This window comes from Salvelinus sp. IW2-2015, unplaced genomic scaffold (assembly GCF_002910315.2).
Source record: "Salvelinus sp. IW2-2015 unplaced genomic scaffold, ASM291031v2 Un_scaffold5694, whole genome shotgun sequence".
NCBI classification, from domain to species: domain Eukaryota; kingdom Metazoa; phylum Chordata; class Actinopteri; order Salmoniformes; family Salmonidae; genus Salvelinus; species Salvelinus sp. IW2-2015.
The window spans coordinates 26806-45402 of NW_019946959.1; the positions used below are offsets into that span (position 1 = coordinate 26806).

General features: G+C 43.7%; 2 protein-coding genes and 1 non-coding gene across 3 annotated transcripts in view; 2 read left to right on the forward strand and 1 right to left on the reverse strand.

Annotated features, from left to right (window-relative positions):
• The window catches only part of atp5md (ATP synthase membrane subunit k), a 2249-nt gene extending 1952 nt beyond the window's left edge, over window positions 1–297 (reverse strand). The window contains exon 1 of the mRNA XM_024144692.2: window positions 216–297. The gene's annotated coding sequence lies outside the window, so the exon portion shown is untranslated. The remainder of the gene's footprint in view (window positions 1–215) is intronic.
• Window positions 298–485: 188 nt separating this feature from the next.
• The window catches only part of pdcd11 (programmed cell death 11), a 19542-nt gene continuing 1430 nt past the window's right edge, over window positions 486–18597 (forward strand). The window contains 41 exon segments of the mRNA XM_070442053.1: window positions 486–575; window positions 1552–1681; window positions 1909–2046; window positions 2308–2472; window positions 3362–3473; window positions 3476–3522; window positions 3825–3888; window positions 3891–3943; window positions 4252–4399; window positions 4402–4424; window positions 4706–4787; window positions 4790–4812; window positions 5092–5298; window positions 5731–5855; window positions 6770–6833; window positions 7084–7230; window positions 8049–8300; window positions 8755–8880; window positions 9087–9281; window positions 9506–9659; window positions 9662–9711; window positions 10077–10290; window positions 10488–10640; window positions 10961–11070; window positions 11357–11465; window positions 11468–11822; window positions 11824–11841; window positions 11986–12048; window positions 12140–12239; window positions 12344–12433; window positions 12635–12740; window positions 13041–13218; window positions 13392–13448; window positions 13684–13786; window positions 13788–13807; window positions 14123–14242; window positions 14514–14682; window positions 15149–15421; window positions 15702–15952; window positions 18084–18252; window positions 18497–18593. Of these exon segments, the coding sequence (XP_070298154.1) occupies window positions 1574–1681; window positions 1909–2046; window positions 2308–2472; window positions 3362–3473; window positions 3476–3522; window positions 3825–3888; window positions 3891–3943; window positions 4252–4399; window positions 4402–4424; window positions 4706–4787; window positions 4790–4812; window positions 5092–5298; window positions 5731–5855; window positions 6770–6833; window positions 7084–7230; window positions 8049–8300; window positions 8755–8880; window positions 9087–9281; window positions 9506–9659; window positions 9662–9711; window positions 10077–10290; window positions 10488–10640; window positions 10961–11070; window positions 11357–11465; window positions 11468–11822; window positions 11824–11841; window positions 11986–12048; window positions 12140–12239; window positions 12344–12433; window positions 12635–12740; window positions 13041–13218; window positions 13392–13448; window positions 13684–13786; window positions 13788–13807; window positions 14123–14242; window positions 14514–14682; window positions 15149–15421; window positions 15702–15952; window positions 18084–18252; window positions 18497–18593 (5038 nt within the window). The 5' untranslated portion in view covers window positions 486–575; window positions 1552–1573.
• On the forward strand, window positions 15980–16218 carry LOC112078453 (small nucleolar RNA SNORA53). The gene has a single exon (XR_002895684.1). It is a non-coding gene; the product is annotated as a small nucleolar RNA SNORA53 (small nucleolar RNA).

The following is an 18597-nucleotide window of genomic DNA, read 5'->3' on the forward strand; positions in this document are numbered from 1 at the left end:
GCTAGCGCCAGAGGTTAACGTTCGCAAACAATCTGGCTTGTCTTGAGCTACCTCGCTAACGTTAGCAATATTGGCTAGCAAGATTAGTTGGTACTGACAAACAACTAAACTGGCATTTTAGAGACACCACAAGTAACAGCGTCCTGGACAACGCTGTTATAAAACATAGGGAAATGAATAAAGRTAGATGTTATAATGATTGTCACTATTCTTACCTTCAACACACGACCCTTGTGCACGGAATTGAACAAGTGCCCTTCAACGAGAGAGGCCGAAATGCTAAAAGTATCAGGAAATCCCGCCTACTCTCTACAGCGCATGTTCAGTGGTTAGTACTTAGTGAACCAATGTTTGTGGACGAAGCTAACGTCAGTCAATTAATAACCCCGCCTTTTAAAGTAAAATTGGACAGTGACAGGTGTGTTGAAACGTCAATCACTTGAAAGATGGACGTGAATGGACAATTAGCGAAACGCCCACTGAAGTCCGTTTCCGGTTTGAAAACATGGCGTGCTTCTGATCCACACATGTGAGCTTGCATACCAACGTCTGAACTGGATATTTAAAAGAAAAAGGTAGAGTTTGCTGGTGGATGTTACATTTGTATAAACATGTACAATCGAGGATAACGTTGGCACGTATTGATTGTTGTATTTTTTTGTTTTAACCGATTGTCTGGTTTGTATAGCCTGCATGCTAACGGACTGTAGCTTACTAGCTAACGTTAGCAATGCTGCTGATGTTTTGGGATGTGCTAGTGGGGATGTAGCTACCTAGCAAGCCATCAAGATTCTAGCTAAATATTTTGTGAAGCAGAAGGTAAATAATACACTCAATGTGCATGTAGCAATGCCAAAGTGTTCACAATCAAAAGCTTTATCATAGGTGTATTAGAAATAGTCGATATGTGAAACTGTACAATCATACATTGCTTAACATGTGCAGTGGTGTAAAAATAGTTTTAAGTACTAATTAAGTCGTTTTTTTGGGTATCTGTACTTTACTTTAGTATTCATATTTTTGACTATATTTCTAAAGAAAATAATGTACGTTTTACTCCATACATTTTCCCTGACACCCAAAAGTAGAAATTACATTTTGAATGCTTAGCAAGACAGGACAATTGTCCAATTCACTTATCAAGAGAACATCCCTGGTAATCCCTACTGCCTCAGATCTGGCAGACTCACTAAACACAAATGCTTCGTTTGTAAATTATGTCTGAGTGTTGAACTGTGCTCATGGCTATCCTAATAAAAACAAGAACATTGTGTCGTCTGATTTGCTTAATATAAGCAATTTTAAATGATTTATACTTCTAATTTTGATACTTAAGTACATTTAACACCCAATACTTTAGACTTTTACTCTAGTCGTATTTTACAGGGTGACTAACTTTTACTTGAGTCAATTTCTTTAAAGGTATCTTTACTTTTACTCAAGTATGAAAACTGGGTGCTTTTTCCACCACTGGCATGTGTTCTAAAAGAGTCCTTGTCGCCCCCTTTCCTCTCTGATTGATAACATTCCCCGTGTAATTTGTCTCTGTAGACCTTTAAATCAGTAAACAACCATGGCATCAATGGAGGAGGACTTCCCTCGTGGAGGTAAAACCAAGCAGACCACTGAAAGTAAAGCAGAACCTGTGAGAAGGCATACAGAAGTGGACAATCTGTTCGAGGTAAAAAAAAAAAACGAGTCTTGTCAATCATCAATGTGATATACGAACCTTATTGTAGTTTTAGCTCAAATTAGCTCTGGTCCAGAGATTCGTTCGCGACAGTGCAGCCGACTGACACTCTGGCGACAGTGCAACCGACTGACACCCTGGACCAGAGCTAAGCTCAAATGTGCATTTCAAACAGTATTCTGTCCCAGTAAAGATACTATTGTGGTTGACTCTGTCAGACACATAAACCAGAAGAATCCAAGAAAAGGAAGGGACAGAAAGAGGATGCCTTGAAGAAAGCTAAGAGGCAAAAGACGAGCAAAGAGGAGGCTCTGAAGCTCAATACAACAACCTCTGTAGATATCCTACAGTTAAAAGTAAGTTCAATCAACAACATACTTTTTAACATTTTATATTTCTCTGCCATCTCATTTCCTTTGCACACCCTTTGAATGTGCTCTGAACCTGGGTCATGCTCATAAGGGCACAACGTTGCATTTTTTTAAAGGTTGTGTAACAGGGAAAGGGGTAAAAAAGCATTTATTATTGGACAAGTCCAGGAAGTCCCTCTATGTTTCAGTACATTTTCTTCTGTTTGAATACTAATGAACACAATCCTGTTTTTTTTTTACCCCKAGAGCCTGAAGGTGGGTACCCTACTGCTGGGCTGTGTGAAGGAGGTGGCAGATTTTGAGGTGACGATTAACCTGCCCAGCGGCCTTTTGGGATACCTGAACATTTCCAATATCTCGGACTCGTACACCAAGATACTGAGTGACCACCTGGACTCTGCTTCTTCAGAGGTAACACATTTAATGTAACTCCTACCGAGGGGATTGTTCTGTCTTATYTAGGTAAAAGGCTATGCACTTGTTTTTGAGATGTCTAARAAGGCAGATCTAAGGGCATGTCTACACTTGACACATAGATGCTACTTCTGTTATCAGAATACGATAATCACTGAAAAGACAATTCTAGGCGCACAAAAGTCGCATTGGGTTCATATAAGGCTGATCACCTCAGGGACGCATTGTGTGCAGATTTCTCCTGAGTCTGGACGCTATCAGGCTACTGAAGTCTTTAGAAACTTGTTTTTTGGGAGCGAGAGCCATCTTTTCATTATACTGTTGTGGGGGAAACYCGTTCTTAGTGTGTGAGGAATGTGTTTGCTGGCTTCATAAATGCAATCCAGCTGGCTAATATTTTGAAAAACACAATTTTGTTTGGCTAGAGTTACAGKGATGGTTATGCTAACCCCTTTAGCTTTCTGAGCTGGCTGGCTAGCTACAGGGGCTAGTTGACTAGTTACAGTATTTTGTGCTATTATCATCTTTTGCCTATGCCACCGTTTGCAGAATGCTTACTGCATTTGAATATAGCGTGGGAAAGGGAATCCGGACACTGTAGACATATTTAAATGTAGTGTAGATGCATGATCAAAACTCTTGATCAGATACAAAAACTGAATTAACTGTAGTCTACACACGGCCTGAGAGGTCTTATCCTCGTATTACACAATATTTAGAAGAACTGTGCTCTTGAGTTCAAAAAACGTATACAGCTCTAATTCTTTTATTTTTTGCTTGGTGCACCGGGGCTCCCGACCTCACGGAGTTCAGAGAAGATGCTGATACTGTACGAATGAGGTGTGAACAACACAACTAATGGATCCACTTTGCTCTTTCGCTCCAGGAGATCTTCTCTCTCCCCAGTCTCTTCTCCCCGGGCATGCTGGTCAGGTGTGTGGTAGCCAGGTTGGACACTGCCAAAGGAGGATCGGTCACCATTCAGCTGTCAATCAACCCAAAGAGGTCAACAAGGGCTTGAGTACTGGCTCTCTGAAGGCTGGCTTGGTGAGTCAACACCTACAGTATACGTGATATAGTACAATTAAAAACAGGATCTGGGCCCGTGATATCCTCTTCCGTGATGATACGATGACGAGACGGAACGGGGCACGTCTGTCTCGGGGGGGTCACTGAGTCAGGGTCACGTTTTGTGTCTCTGGGTTCAGTTCCCAGAGCAGTGTGTCTTCAGTTGAAGACAGAGACATTTGTCTTAAGATGAGCTAGAAAATAAAAGAAAATTGTGATGTCCTGTTTATGATTTGAGTCATGTTTTAGGCTTCGACTGATGTTTCACGTTTTTGTTTCAGATCCTGAGTGGTTGTGTGGAGAGTATTGAGGATCACGGCTACCTGGTTGACCTCGGTATCAAGGGAACAAGGCCTTCCTGCCCAAGCAGGCAGCCAAAGACAAAACGAATAGTCCAAAGGTATCTAAAGAGTCCCCTTTCACATCAAATGTAATACACATTCCATTCATGTCACACTGTTAGTTTCTTCAGAAGTCTGATACATTTCTTCAATGTACTCTGCAGAGTAAAAAATTAGTAATGTGTTATTAACTGTTGAATGTGACTTTTCTGGGTCATGTTCATTGTGGCTCGCAATTGAAAACGTTTTTAAATGTTTTGCAACGGAAAATATAAATGAGAATTTCTTATGGGACAAGTCCCGGTAGCCCCTTTCTGTTTTCTTCCGTTTGATGCCTAATGAACACAACAACCCTGGTGTTGCAGAGCTGAAGTTGGGCCAGTATGTGACTTCTCTGTTGGAGGAGGTGAAGAACGATGGGCGTGTGGTCCGTCTGTCCATCAGCCCCACGGCGGTGGCTCAGGCCGTTGCAGACACAGAGCACGGCTGGACCCTTACCAACCTGCTGCCTGGCCTACTGTCAAGGCCCAGATCAAAAAAGTACAGTGACTGAATACTGTATTCTAACAACAGTCTTATACATATTAGTAGTCTAAGCACAGAGAAGTGTGGGCTTACACCTATGATTATAAAGGAACAAATTACACCGTTTCGTGGCTTAGTATTGTTGGCAAATGTCTCTTGTTGCTTGACGTATAAACCTTTTGTAATATTGATAAGCAACTAGAGAACTTGCAATTTAGTATATCTGAGAGGTCTTTTTTTTTTAAGTCAATAATCTGTTGATGTTCTGTTTGATTGTGGTTGACCTGTGGTTCTAGGTGACCCTACACGGTCTGATTCTGGAGTTCCTCTCTTCCTTCACCGGCCTGGTGGACTTTATGCACCTGGAACCAGAACAGGCCTTACATTCAGGGAGGGAGACAATGTAAGAATTTACAGTCAATTAGGCTATTGCCATTCAGTCTGTCGCACAGTTGGATGAGACCGAATGGTATAGAATGTCGGACTTTGCATCGTATGAAAGCGAGTTTTTCAACAGTAATCGTACATGCAAGAGTTGTACATATTTCTACCTCAAATAACAAAACAAAAACAAGCCATTYGTGAGAATTTCAWATTGGCCAATTATGACTGTAATCTAGTTTAGACATTACATTCAGTTTACCTCTATTGACCTTTGACCTCTTGCCCCTTTCTCTCCCAGGTGAAGGCCTGCGTCCTTTATGTGGASCCGTCCACCCGGCTGGTGGGCCTGTCCCTGCGCAGCCACCTGCTGCAGCCAGGGGSCGACGTGGACCTGGTGGCCACTGAGAGGATAGGGGAGGTGGCGCATGGCTGCAAGATGACCGCTCTCCATCACCTGTCTGGAGCCATGCTGGAGCTGCCTGACCAGACTGTGGTGTTTGTACATGTGAGTCCGTGTTGTTAGACCATACTTGCGTTACGCATTGTGAGTTTAAGTACCAACTCGGGTCTTCGTACATGTTACTTCCTATTGTTGGTAGACCATATTGTTGGTGTACCATACTAACTATAGCCAAGGCCCTCTTTGTAGACCTGGTAGAGCACCTTACTACTGCCAAAATGCTAAGGATTAGCCACTATAGGACAATGTTGTAGAGAATATTGCGACGGTTTTGGATGAGGAAGTTCATCGGCTATGGTGAGAACATGATGGTGAGCCCATGCCCCTTGGATCATGTGACAAACCAACATTAAAAACAATGCAAAACCTCAAACCCATGGCTGTTTTGACCTGGCCCAGTGAAAGTGGACTAATGTGGTCTGTGACTGGCCTAGTGGCAGTGGTTTGATTTGATCTGTCCGTTTCTCCCGTCTCCAGAGGAACCACRTGAAGGAGCCCACGGAGGTGTTCAACCTGAACCGTGTCATGGCCAAGCCTGAACACACCTGTAGGATCATGGACTTCAGCCCCATGGAGCAGGTGCACCTGGTCAGCCTGCGTCAGTAAGTGTGGTGTGTGTGGATGGACGTGTGTGTGTGTGGATGGACATCATATAGTGCAGTGGTATTCAAATGTTTTAATTTCATTTTCTTGGCCAGAATTTCTGGCGACCCCCCCCCCCCCCACCCCAAATCTAATGGTTACATCAACACTTAACCTTCAATTCAATATTTTCTATCAAAATTAGGAGAACCAATAAATACATTAATTCAATAAAATAGTATTTTTCAAGTTATCTTTCTCAAAGGTGTGTATATTGTCCCATACAATAATCTGTTCTTAATTGTCTGTTTGGGTGACCCCACTACAATTCCCAAGCAACCCCACTAGGGGTCACGAACCTGACTTTGAATAGTGTGTGCGCGTGAAAGCCCTGTTGCAAATGTGTGTGACATTTTCAATTCCATTCAATACATCTGGAAAGGACTATGTTGTTCCAGCTTGTAAAGGACGTATGTTTGTTCCAGCTTGTAAAGGACGTATGTTTTTCCAGCTTGTAAAGGACGTATGTTTGTTCCACTTGTAAAGACGTATGTTTGTTCCAGCTTGTAAAGGCGTATGTTTGTTCAGCTGTAAAGGACGTATGTTTGTTCCAGCTTGGAAAGGACGTATGTTTTTTCCAGCTTGTAAAGGACGTATGTTGTTCCAGCTTGTAAGGACGTATGTTTGTTCCGCTTGTAAAGGACGTATGTTTGTTCCAGCTTGTAAAGGACGTATGTTTGTTCCGGCTTGTAAAGGACGTATGTTTGTTCCAGCTTGTAAAGGACGTATGTTTGTTCCGGCTTGTAAAGGACGTATGTTTGTTCCAGCTTGTAAAGGACGTATGTTTGTTCCAGCTTGTAAAGGACGTATGTTTGTTCCAGCTCGTAAAGGACGTATGTTTGTCCAGCTTTTAACCTTGCTGTCTCTCCTATAGGAGCATCATTAATGCCCCGTTCTTCAGAAGATACCATGACATCCAACCTGGACAGATTGTTCAGGTAAGATATTTAATATTTTTAGTTTGTCTCTCTCTCGCACAACACCTCTGAAAGATCTTCAAAAAAATAACCACATTAGTCCTTAAAGCGCGTGTGTAGGTGGCAAAATTCTGGTAAAACCTAGGTTTTCTAGAAATCCAGTTTGGGAGATTCTGGGTGATTTGCTCCTGATTCCAGGAACCTTCCATCTGGGAATTGTGCATTCCTAGTGGCGTTGTTTTTAACCCAGTTTGTCCGCCCTCTCTCCCAGGGCACGGTGACATCCCTCCAGAGCCATGGCATGATGGTGAAGGTGACCGACTACATCAGAGGCCTGGTTCCACGGACACACCTCTCTGACATCATCCTCAAGAACCCCGAGAAGAAGTACACAGTGGGCATGACCATCAAGTGCCGGGTCAGTAGTACTGTGTAACCTCTCACCTTTAGAAAGGGTCAACTGTGGTGACCTTTAACCTTGGGGAACATTGATMAAATAAACACCTACTCATAATTCTCTTTAGCAAATATTAGGTGTAGGTTAATATACCTAATAAGTAGATGAAAAGGTGTCTTCTAAGGATCTGACCCTTTTTTTCGCCTAAAATGACATACCCAAATCTAACGGCCTGTAGCGCAGGACCTGAAGCAAGGATATGRATATTCTTGATACCATTTGAWAGGAAACACTTAGAAGTTTGTGGAAATGTGAAATTAATGTAGGAGAATATAACACCTTAGATCTTTTTTTGTACCATCGTCTTTCCAGCCCAGGCGCAATTTAGATTTTGGCCACTAGGTAGCAGCAGTGTATGTGCAAAGTTTTAGATTGATCCAATGAAACATTGTATTTCTGTTCAAAATCTTGTGTCAATACTGTCCAAATGTGCCTAATTGGTTTATTAATAACTTTTCAAGTTCATAGCTGTGCACTCTCCTCAAACAATAGCATGGTATTCTTTCCCTGTAATAGCTACTGTAAATTGGACAGTACAGTTAGATTAACAAGAATTTAAGCTTTCTGCCAATATCAGATATGTCTATGTCCTGGGAAATTGTCTTGTTACTTACAACCTCATGCTAATCGCATTAGCGCACATTAGCTCAACCGRCCCGCGGGTGGAACACCGTTCTGTAGAGATCCATAAGAGGTTTTAACGTACTCTGTGCTTGCTTGTCTGGTTTGCMGTTTAATCTCTTAGTTTAAAACGGTTTCCCTCCATCCCTCTGTCTCAGGTGTTGTCGGTGTGCCCGCAGGAGAAGAAGCTGACCCTAACCAGGAAGAGGGCCCTGGTAGATTCCTCCCTCCCCCTGTTCCTGACCTACGAAGATGCCCGCCGCGGTCGCGTCTCCCACGGGTTCATCGTCTGTGTCAAGGACTTTGGCTGCATCGTCTGTTTCTACGGCGAAGTCAAGGGGCTAGTGCCCCCCAACGAGCTCAGCACGGAGCCGGTGATAGTTCCTGAGAACATGTTCTACGTCGGACAGGTGAGGGGAAACAAAATGGCTGCCTGGAACTTTTCTGTATCTTGATAATTCTTATGCGTTGTAGATTTGTTGTTGTTTTTCTGTGTTCTACTTGCGATATAGGCTAATTGTCCTCTTGAATAACTTTTGAAGTAGCCTACTGATAGTTATTGAACTTGGACATAAAACTGTCTCTTTAACTGAACTGAACGGTTCTTCCATCAGTTTGCCTTGTCAGAAAAGGTTCTGTGTTAAACTTCTGTATCAGAACAGGGAAGTCTTAGTTTAGACAGACAGCCCAATTCTGATCTTTTTTTCACTTATTGGTCTTTTGACCAGTCACATCTGAAAAAGATCTGATGTGAAAAGGTCTGATGTTAATTGTCAAAATACCAATTAGTGGAAAGAATATCCGAATTGGGCTGCCTTTCTAAACGCAGTCTTAATTGCTACCGTGGTCCTCTGTTCTATTCAGGTGGTGAAGGCTAAAGTGCTGAACTGTGACGTGGAGAAGCAGAAGCTCCTTCTTTCCTTCAAGGCAGTGGCAGGAGGAGACACTGAGGGACCGCCTAAACCCAAGTTTGACTTTGAGGTTGGGAAGGTAAGAAAATGGCAGCACGTCCTTTCATATTGTTAACACATATAATCATTTCTGAATTTGTAAAAAAAAGAAAAAGAAGATGGTCTCTCTTTTATATAGTTGCATGTTCTATGCAGTTGTTAAACGTGTTAGGTTAATCTCCCTTGTTGGCTTGGAGTCTAAACTGATCTTTGCATTCWGTTTTTTTGTCTTTTTTATTGTTTTAGAAAGTGGAGGTTAAGGTGGTGAGTAAAGTCCTTACCGGTCTGGAGGTGTCCATTCTGCCAGAGGAGACCACCGCCTTGCTACCCATGATGCACCTCTCCGACCACGTGTCCAACTGCCTACTGCTGTGGGAGGGGCTGCAAGAGGGTGACATCATCTCCAACATTGTCTGCCTCAGCAAGAACAAACAGAATATTGTATCCTTTTCAACTTCAGATCGCTACTTACCTTCACACATTGATTTAGACACATAGCCCAAAACATAACAGAACGCTCATCAGTGTGGCTGAATGTTGTGTTCGTCTCACCATTGCGGTTGGCTGCCGTGGTTGTGTTTAGAATGTAGTGGCGATACCAAGGAAACGACTACCTCTTACTAAAGGACATCGTAACCACTTTTTACTGTACTACGACTACACAGTACCTTTCCTTAACCCTGCCTGTTTCAAGACCTGACTAAAAGCCCACTGTGAAGTCATTCCTGGAGGAGGGGGGTGTGGTGGCTAAGGAGTTCTCTGACATCACAGTTGGGGTGCAGCTGATTGGCTGGGTCAAGAACATCATGCCCTACGGAGTTGTGTGGAGTTCCCCTATGGCCTGGTTGGCCTGGCCCTAAAGCGGTGGTTAGTAGGGAAGAGTTACTGGTGGGAGTTAGCCACAGTCAATTGGAGTTAGTGAGAGTAATTTGGAATGTACTAAGAGTTAGTAGGGGTCAATGGTGTTAGTAGGGTCAATGGGATTAGTAGGGGTCAATGGGTGTTAGCTAAGAATATATTATGCAGTTTGTTGAAAAGGTATAACATCACCTGACAAAGATCCATAAGGATCTGAAGCTCAACCATATGGTGGACCAAAGAAACCCAATCGGAGCAGAATATTTTTCAGGATTCGTCTCTTTGTAGAATTTTTGCAGCTCCTTCAAATCATCAATAACATTGTCTAAAAGCCATTAGTATAGAATAATTTATATTGACGTACTCTTTCTCCTCTAGGCCATAAGTGACACGTTCGTCAGCGACACGGCGGCTCACTTCCAGCTGGGCCATACGGTGGTTGCCAGGGTGACCAACTTGGACGAGGAGAAGCACAGGTTCCTGGTCAGTCTCAAGGTGTCAGAGGTCACCTCCCCTGAGAGAGACGGCCAGGCCAGGCTGATYCGAGGCCTGCAGGAGAGGAAGGCCGTGATGGAGATGATGGGCAACAGAGGTGTGTTGAGTTGTAACGTTGTTGTCAACTGTTCTAGGAACTATTYGTTTTCTTATGTTTACTAAGTTCCCTTTTCCTAGTAGGTTCAAAAATGCTATTCCAATAAATGTAAATTGATCAAAATTATTATGCTAAGAGTTAGCTTTAACTCTCTCTTTTCTCTTGTTCCTCCTCTCTCCTACCTCTGTCTCTGACAGGTGACTCTGACCTACTCCAGCAGCTGTCTGCGGTGACCATAGGCCAGAAGATGAAGATGAGCGTAGACGAGGTGAGGGAGGATGGGAGTGTCACCTTCAAGTCAGACGAACTCAGCGCAGCCACCGTACTGGCCACCAAGGACCATGYGCCGGGTGAGTATTCACTATATGTCCAATCAGATTTGGGCTCAATCCCCTTTCAATTCAGGAAGTTAATTGAAATTACAATTGTAACTCCTGCATTGACTGAATTTACATGGAATTGACCCTGTACCCAGTGGAACTTCTACCAGACATAATATGGGGAATCTTTTGACTGTTACACCTTAGTCATCGCGATGAACCCAATAATAGAGCTTTGTTTACCCTTCTACCAGACACAACATGAGGAATCTTTTGAGTGTGACACATGGGGAATGTTTTGACTGTTACATCATAGTTATAATGTAAACTAAATGTGTGTAATGTTTCAGGTAAGTTGGCGACGGGACAGAAGTGCATGCCGGTAATCCTCCACGTTGACCTCGTGACCTCTCAAGTCTACGTGTCCCTCTTGACGAAACTGACCGGCAAGAGGCAAGAGGTGGTACCAAGGCTGCATCGCAAGTGACACCCTAGTTCCTATATAGTGTGTTTGGAACACTGCCTTACTATAGCTAGTATCATTTGTGACTACGTGAAGCTTCTTTATGAGTGGTTGGGTGGCTGAAAAGTCAATAGTGGTTAATTGGTTAAAAAAAAATTGAAAACATTCAACGCAAAGATCTGTATTATCCTCAAGTTGAAACTCCTGCACCTTATGGACTTAACAATCTTTTCCACTTTAAAAGCCTTCAAATCTTGATAGTTCATAACCTGTGTCCTTATAGGTGGAGGCAGGGTCCACACACACTGCCACTGTGCATCACAGTCGACCGCGACTTTGCCGTCATCTCATTGGCGACACGGCCCAACTGACGGTCATCCAAACCACCAATCACCCAACGAAACTTTCCGCTTCGACTCTGAGAAACTGACCGCCGGTAAAACCCTGACGGTCACTGTCACCAATCCAGCTGCGAGGAACTAGAAGGGCTCCCCTAGTGTCCTGGGAACTCGCCCCCCCGAAGCAAGAGATTAATCTCCGACTCCAAGGGGTCGAACGACGTATCGCTACGGCGACGTGGTCAAGGGGAAGGTGAAGAAAGTGAAGCCTACGTGTGTGCTGGTGACGCTAGAGGACGGGAGCACGGGGTGCGTGCACGTGTCCGAGATACAGGAAGTGGTGTGCGTGGGAACGTTCCCCACGTCCCTCCTCAAGATAGGAAGTGAGGTCACAGCCCGGGTCATCGGAGGAGGAGGGCAACAGTCACAGGTAAGGATAACAATAATTTTAAGTAGCCACATTTTGTTATATAGTGTCAATGATTTGAAGGATATTTCTGAATTACAGGTATTCTGTTTGAAATATCTGCGTTATTTTAGAGTTGCAAATATATATTGTCTTTCTTTTTTTTAGGTTCTTGCCGTTCTCCCATCGCAATTTCACTTACTCCATGCCTGAACTCACACTTCTTCCCAGGTAAATGTTCTGAACATTTAGAAGAACGTATTCTGTTATTATAGTGCCTTTTTGCTTTCTTGTTAGATCATCTTTCCCCCTCTGGTCACAGGAACCTGAAAGAAGACGCAGATGTTAAGCCGGACCAAAAGACCAAAGAGAAGCTGAAGCGTTATCAGGTCGGAGACGACGTCATTTGCTTTGTGTCAAAGGTGAGTTTGAACAAACGGAAATTGAAGTTAAGTGACTTGTTATACAGAATGTGTGAAACATGTTTAGTAGTACTAGTTGTGTTAAATGTGTATTTCTTCCTCAGTACTTTCCAAAGARGAAGTGTCTAGAAGTGACTACTGGTCCGTCAGTAACTGGAACTGTTGAACAACTGGCCATGACCTCTGACCCTGAAGTATGTTTTATATACACTTAACTCAATGTTTTTCTCAATGTTTTTCTCATTCCTTCTATGGGGATTTCCCTCAAACCTCAAGACATTTTTGTAAAACTGTCAAATGAARATGGTGTCATCCCTCAGATGTCCCTTATACCGTATGGATCTGTGTTCACCCTAATAGGTTCACTGAAATCATTTTTTATTTTAATTATTCAGGATGCCAAACACCCAGAGAAGCTGTTCAAGTTGGGCCAGGCAGTCAGTGCTAAGGTGGTGACAGTCAGCTCCTCCAAGCCCTCACGCCTCTCATTGTCTCTCAATGGTAAGAGCACTAAATAAATACAAGAAGCACAACCCTCTTCTAACCGTCAATAGAGTGAATATAAGACCCTTCCAACCACCAATATTACATAGAATATTACATAGAGCCTTCTAAACATAAGTACATTGAAAATAGGCCCTTCTAACCACCAATCCAGAAATATCAGCGCATAACCAACTTTTAAACTTTGAACCGTCAATACAGACATGTCAACTCGCCATATACAGCTCTCTCGCTATGTTGTGGTTKCATTTACTCACTCGTGGTGTTGGTTGACAATCACTGTCAAATCACTGTCAGGTGTACACAAGTTGGAGAAGGGCCATGTAATCATGGGGTTGGTGCAGAAGCTARATCCCAACCTGGGTCTGCTGGTGAAGCTGCCATTCAGCGCCATGGGAACGGTTGCCATGGAGGACCTGGCCGACAAATATAAGCGAAAACCTCTGGAGCGGTACAGCARGGGCCAGCTGGTCAGGTCAGTGGCTCACTTTAAACCTGKGTTAAAGGCTAACTGGACCAGTCTAAAAGTTAGTCAAGTTAAAATGGTTTTGGAGTGTTAACTYWCTAAAGCTGGTCTTTTATTTATGTAATTCAAGTTATTTCAAGGTTATACTAAGTAATGTGTTAATGTTTTTGTGCTCTCTCTAGGTGCTGCATTGTAGGAGAGGCGAATGGCAAATGGCAGTTGTCCCTCCGCTCTTCGAGGTACGATTCCCTCTGACTTGGTTTTCATGGACAAAATGAATTAAAGAGTTCAAGTGTGTTAGGAAATGACTCYCAAAGYGATAACGACACCCTATTCAACCCTATAMACGTCTCTCTCTTCATTCTTCTCCTCTATTCCACTGGTCCATTCTAACTATCATCATATATCTATGTTAGGCGCTTTGAGCAGTGGAAAAGGGCATTTTCTAAATGAATCATTTGAATTATCTTTCAGGACGGACCCAGAGAAGGCCTCGGTAGTCAAGGACCCCGAGATTGTGTCTCTGGAAGACCTGTCAGAGGGGCAGATCGTCAGAGGCTATATGAGGACTGTCAATTGCACATGGAGTCTTTGTTAGGTAACTCAGTCCATTATCCCTTTATAGAAACCAACCCTTTTATTTAAAAAGTGACATACCTTTACAATGTCCTGGAAAGATATGAAACTTGTGACAAAAAATACATGTAAGTATTCATTACTTCTGTATTTATGCTTAGACAATATAGCTCAGATTCACAGTCCCTTAGTATACATGTACAATGGTCTGGGAAGATATGACTTATCATGCCGCTTTTTCCTGAAGATCGATTAAGATTATGAAAACACAACGTAGAAAAGCTGTTGCTATTGGTAATATAGCTAATTGAAAATGTTGCCTTTTTGTTTTTTACAGTTTGTCTAGATCCATAAAGGGCAGAGCCAGTTCCAGAAGCCACTAAGTACTTTGTGCTAGCCACGAAGACTATGCCAAGAAAGTACCACAGGCCACACTGCTCACCACCAAGATCCTCAGGTAAGCCTTCTACAATAATTTGGTACAACCCCACCACCACTGCTAGGGGAATAGGTCGGCCCTTCCTGACCAACTCATTCTAGAATAGGGGGTGTTCCATAAAACAAGGAAGTTGTTAGTCATATTTTTGGGTAATAACCTAGATGTATTTGTTTTATTGAACATGTCTGTGACCCACAGGGTTATTATGGAGCAAACAAGAGCACCAATGTGTAGGAGTTTTTAGGTTTCTACATTTTGGTTTTTAACACGAATGTGTTGTTCCTCTCAGCATCGACAAAGAAAAYGGWCTGGTGSATCTGTCTCTGCTCCAAGAGGACACTGGGAAACCAGACGTGCTCCCAGAATCCCTGGGGCTGCACCTGCGCCTGACAGGAGAGGCCAAGGAGAAGCGTGRCGCCACCAAGAAGAGGAAACGCACAGAGTCGGAGAGCAAGCAGGTGTCTATTTGTGCCTCTTTTCTTATTACAAGGTCATCTAACGTAGCAGGCGTCAAAAAGAAACGCCTGAGCGAGGTCACCACATCCGGTTTTCAGAGGTAGAGGAAGCTACGTTGGAGATGCTGGATSCCTGAAAACCAGATGGTTCTGGTTTCTAGTGACCCCACTGAGGGTGAAATACAAGCTAGTCCTTTTTAGTTTGAATAAACAAAGTGATAGGACACCTGCAACAAGATAACTGAGATGTGTGAGTGCTTTTAATAAAAAAATGTATACATGTAATACAATTTAGATAATAAGYTATTTTAAAAGGAAACCTGTCCTCTTCCRTGATGTCACTGATACTAATACTACTACACAGAATAGAGGAAGCAYTGATCACYGTATAACTTGGATTGCCCTAGCAGTTTGACTGGGGACTGGAATGTCTAATCCATATAATCACTTATCTTCTGTCTTAACGCAGGGAACTGCAGAAATTGTTTCAAAGAAGAAGAAGACGAAGAAGGGGAAGAAGGGTAAAGGGGAGGACAGCGACAGCGGAGTGGAGGTGTACTTCAAAGAAGAAGAGGAGGAAAATAAGTTGGAGGTAGAGAAGCCCGTCCCAGTGCAGCCAGCCAGACTGCAGGTGACCGGAGGGTTCTCCTGGGATGCAGCGCTGAGCGGCCTGAAACCAGCATCMGCTGCCCTGGGGGGGGAGGACTCCAGCGACGGGGAGGACGACGAGGTGAACACCAAGGTAAGGAGTAATGCTGGGGTTGTACTATGAGTGGCACCTACTAAAGGRAATCACTTAGTAAAGGAATGTTTGCGTTGCATTTGCTATGAGGGYTAGAATGGCTGTACAGCCTCAAATGTTCATGGAGGTGTACGTTTRACCTCTCGCTTGGATTATTTATAGTACTGGTATTGTATGACCTTTCTCTATCTCTCTCKAACTGCCACTCTCCTCTAAATCCTTTCTTTCTTTCCTTTTTYCTTTTCTTCTTTCCTTGCTTTCATCCCCCTCGTCCACCCAGCCCCAGAAGAAGTCTCACCATGAGCAGGAGGTGGAGAAGCGGGAGGCTGAGAAGGCCCTGACCAAGCTTGAGACGGAGCTGATGGACCCAGGCCTGCGACCCCAGACGGCGGCTAGCTTTGAGCGCCTGCTACTAGGCTCCCCTAACAGCTCTCTGCTMTGGCTGCARTTCATGGCCTTCCACCTGCAGGCCACACAGATAGAACAGGCTAGAGCGGTGGCTGAGAGGGCTCTGAAGACTATCTCCTTCAGGTTAGTGGTGGGGTGGGGACAGGTCATAACGCGCTCCTTAGATCCACTTCTGGAGGGTTCTCCTGTGCCGGTGCTGTCGTCGCTCTCTGATTGCTGCAGCCCCAGCCTGGAGGCCCTCAGCAGCTTTCTGGCGGTACAGTTGGAGGTGCTTGAGTCATTGGTGTGTGAGAGCAGTCTACCTGCCCGCCCAGCCCCACTGTTGCTCTGGCAACCCTCAGTCCTACTGGGGGGTTCTACCAGCGCAGCTAGGCTGGGGGGCGGACAACGCGAAGAAGAAAGCGGGTCCTGTGGGTGGTTGGCGTGGGGGATATGAATGTGTTGATTAGGGCTGGGCAGTTGTACCGTATTTTATGATGTACCGGTATTGATGCACGGACCGGTTAGTTTTTTTTAACTTGACCTTACTAAAACGGTATTTGAATGTTTGGTTTGTTAAATGTGATACCCTGTGTGTAACATCCATTTTTATAGTTCGCTACTTGGGTCATCTCTCTGCTCTCTCTCTCGCTCCATGACCGTTTCCACAGACCGAGCCCCGCCCCCATGTCACTCAAGGATAGCCAGCAGCATACCACCCTGCATACCACTGCTGGCTTGCTTCTGAAGCTAAGCAGGGTTGGTCCTGGTCAGTCCTGGATGGGAGACCAGGTGCTGCTGGAAGTGGTGTTGGAGGGCCAGTAGGAGGCACTCTTTCCTCTGGTCTAAAACAAAAAGATCCAATGCCCAGGGCAGTGATTGGGGACACTGCTCTGTGTAGGGTGCCGTCTTTCGGATGGGAACGATAAACGGGTGTCCTGACTCTCTGAGGTCATTAAAGATCCCATGCACTTATCGTAAGAGTAGGGGTGTTCACCCCGTGTCCTGGCTAAATTCCCAATCTGGCCCTCTTAACCATCACGGTCACCTAATTAATCCCCAGTTTAACAATTGGCTCGATTCATCCCTCCCTTTCCCTGTAACTATTCCCAGGTCGTTGCTGCAAATGAGAACGTGTTCTCAGTCAAGCTTACCTGGTAAAAATAACGGTAAAATACAAATAAATAAATAAAAAAAAGGAGCGCATTTGTTGTTCCTCGACCACGAGACACTTGAGTTCAGTCTCAGTCTCTACATGGTCGAATGCAACAATGTTGATGACAATGATGCTGTTTTCACTTTGCTTCTTAATATAAATCCACTAGCGTTCTATAATTACACTATTCGTTTTTGTTTCTTACATCTGCAAACAGCTAGTTTGTCTTTTCTTAGCAAGTTGGGCCTAAATCTTATTTGCCGCTAATGCTAATCCCTAGTTAGCTGGCTAGCTAGCTAWTAAATGTCCTGAGTCAGAGCAAACGTAATCAGCTATACAGCCTGATAATACGTGTATCTTCAGTATCAACAGTATCTTCTAAATCAGAGAGGAATACGCTAAGCATGAATATGTTAGCTAAATTAAGTAGCTTAAAGAAAACATTCAATGTAGCCAAAGATTATAGGGTCCCCAAGGAGACACTTGTCAACACTTTGGTTCCTACCCTGTCACAATAACTCCTCCCTGGCATTTTCATTCGTTGTCATGTCAAACAACACTATTCAAAGTGCCCACTATTATATACTATCTATAGAATTAGAGTAATCATTGTATTTCCATGATTCCAACAGTCCACCCAAGTGTTTTGCTCTGAATTGCAAGTCAAATCGCAGTTGCAACATTTGGTTAAAAATAAGGCCTAGATTGTTTGCCCGTATCGTGCAGCCCTACGTGGCAGTATGGAAATGATCTCAAATTAGTGCAGGAAATACAGAAATGTATAAAAATGTAGAATTTTGGGGGGTGTTGATTTGAACAGTATTAAACAATCAGAATGTAGAAAGACCCATTTGAAATCCCTTAGGATGTATGTGTTGCCACCCTAGGGTAGCGCACTACTCATAAAGCAAATTTAGAACTTTTATTATTCAAATACATAAAATACCATCATACCGCCTTTAATTTTTTTTTATAAAAAATGAAAAGCCCTAGCGTGTAATGTCTGTATCCCGTCTGTCATCAAATAATTCTTACAAAAATGTATCGCCAAAAAAAGAGTGAAAGAAGGAAAGGGTGTATAACGTATGCATTCTATAACACGCGTGTGTTCTCCCTCAGAGAAGAGCAGGAGAAGCTGAATGTGTGGGTGGCTCTGTTGAACCTTGAGAACCTGTATGGGACAGAGGAGAGTCTTCAGAAGGTGTTTGAGCGAGCCGTGCAGTATTGTGAACCCATGCCYGTCTACCAGCAGCTGGCTGACATCTACGCCAAGTGTCAGAAGACTAAGGTAGCTTACTGCCAGGGCTTACAAACATTCATTAAAATGGCTAACATTCCTCAATGAAAAAAGTGATATACTTCACGTATTTACTCGTGTCGTATTAGAGCACATTAGATGTTGTATTTGGAGTTTTTTTTCTGAGCTTCTTGTAAGTTTTCTACTGTCTGAATGGACCTGCTAGCTCACTGTTTTTACTGGTACGGTTTTGAGTAGGTTTTCATCAATTGTGCGTATCTGTGTGTGTGTGTAGGAGGCGGAAGGTCTGTACAAGACCATGGTGAAGCGGTTCCGTCGGGAGAAGGCTGTGTGGCTGAGCTACGGGACCTTCCTGCTTCAGCAGGGTCAGAGTGA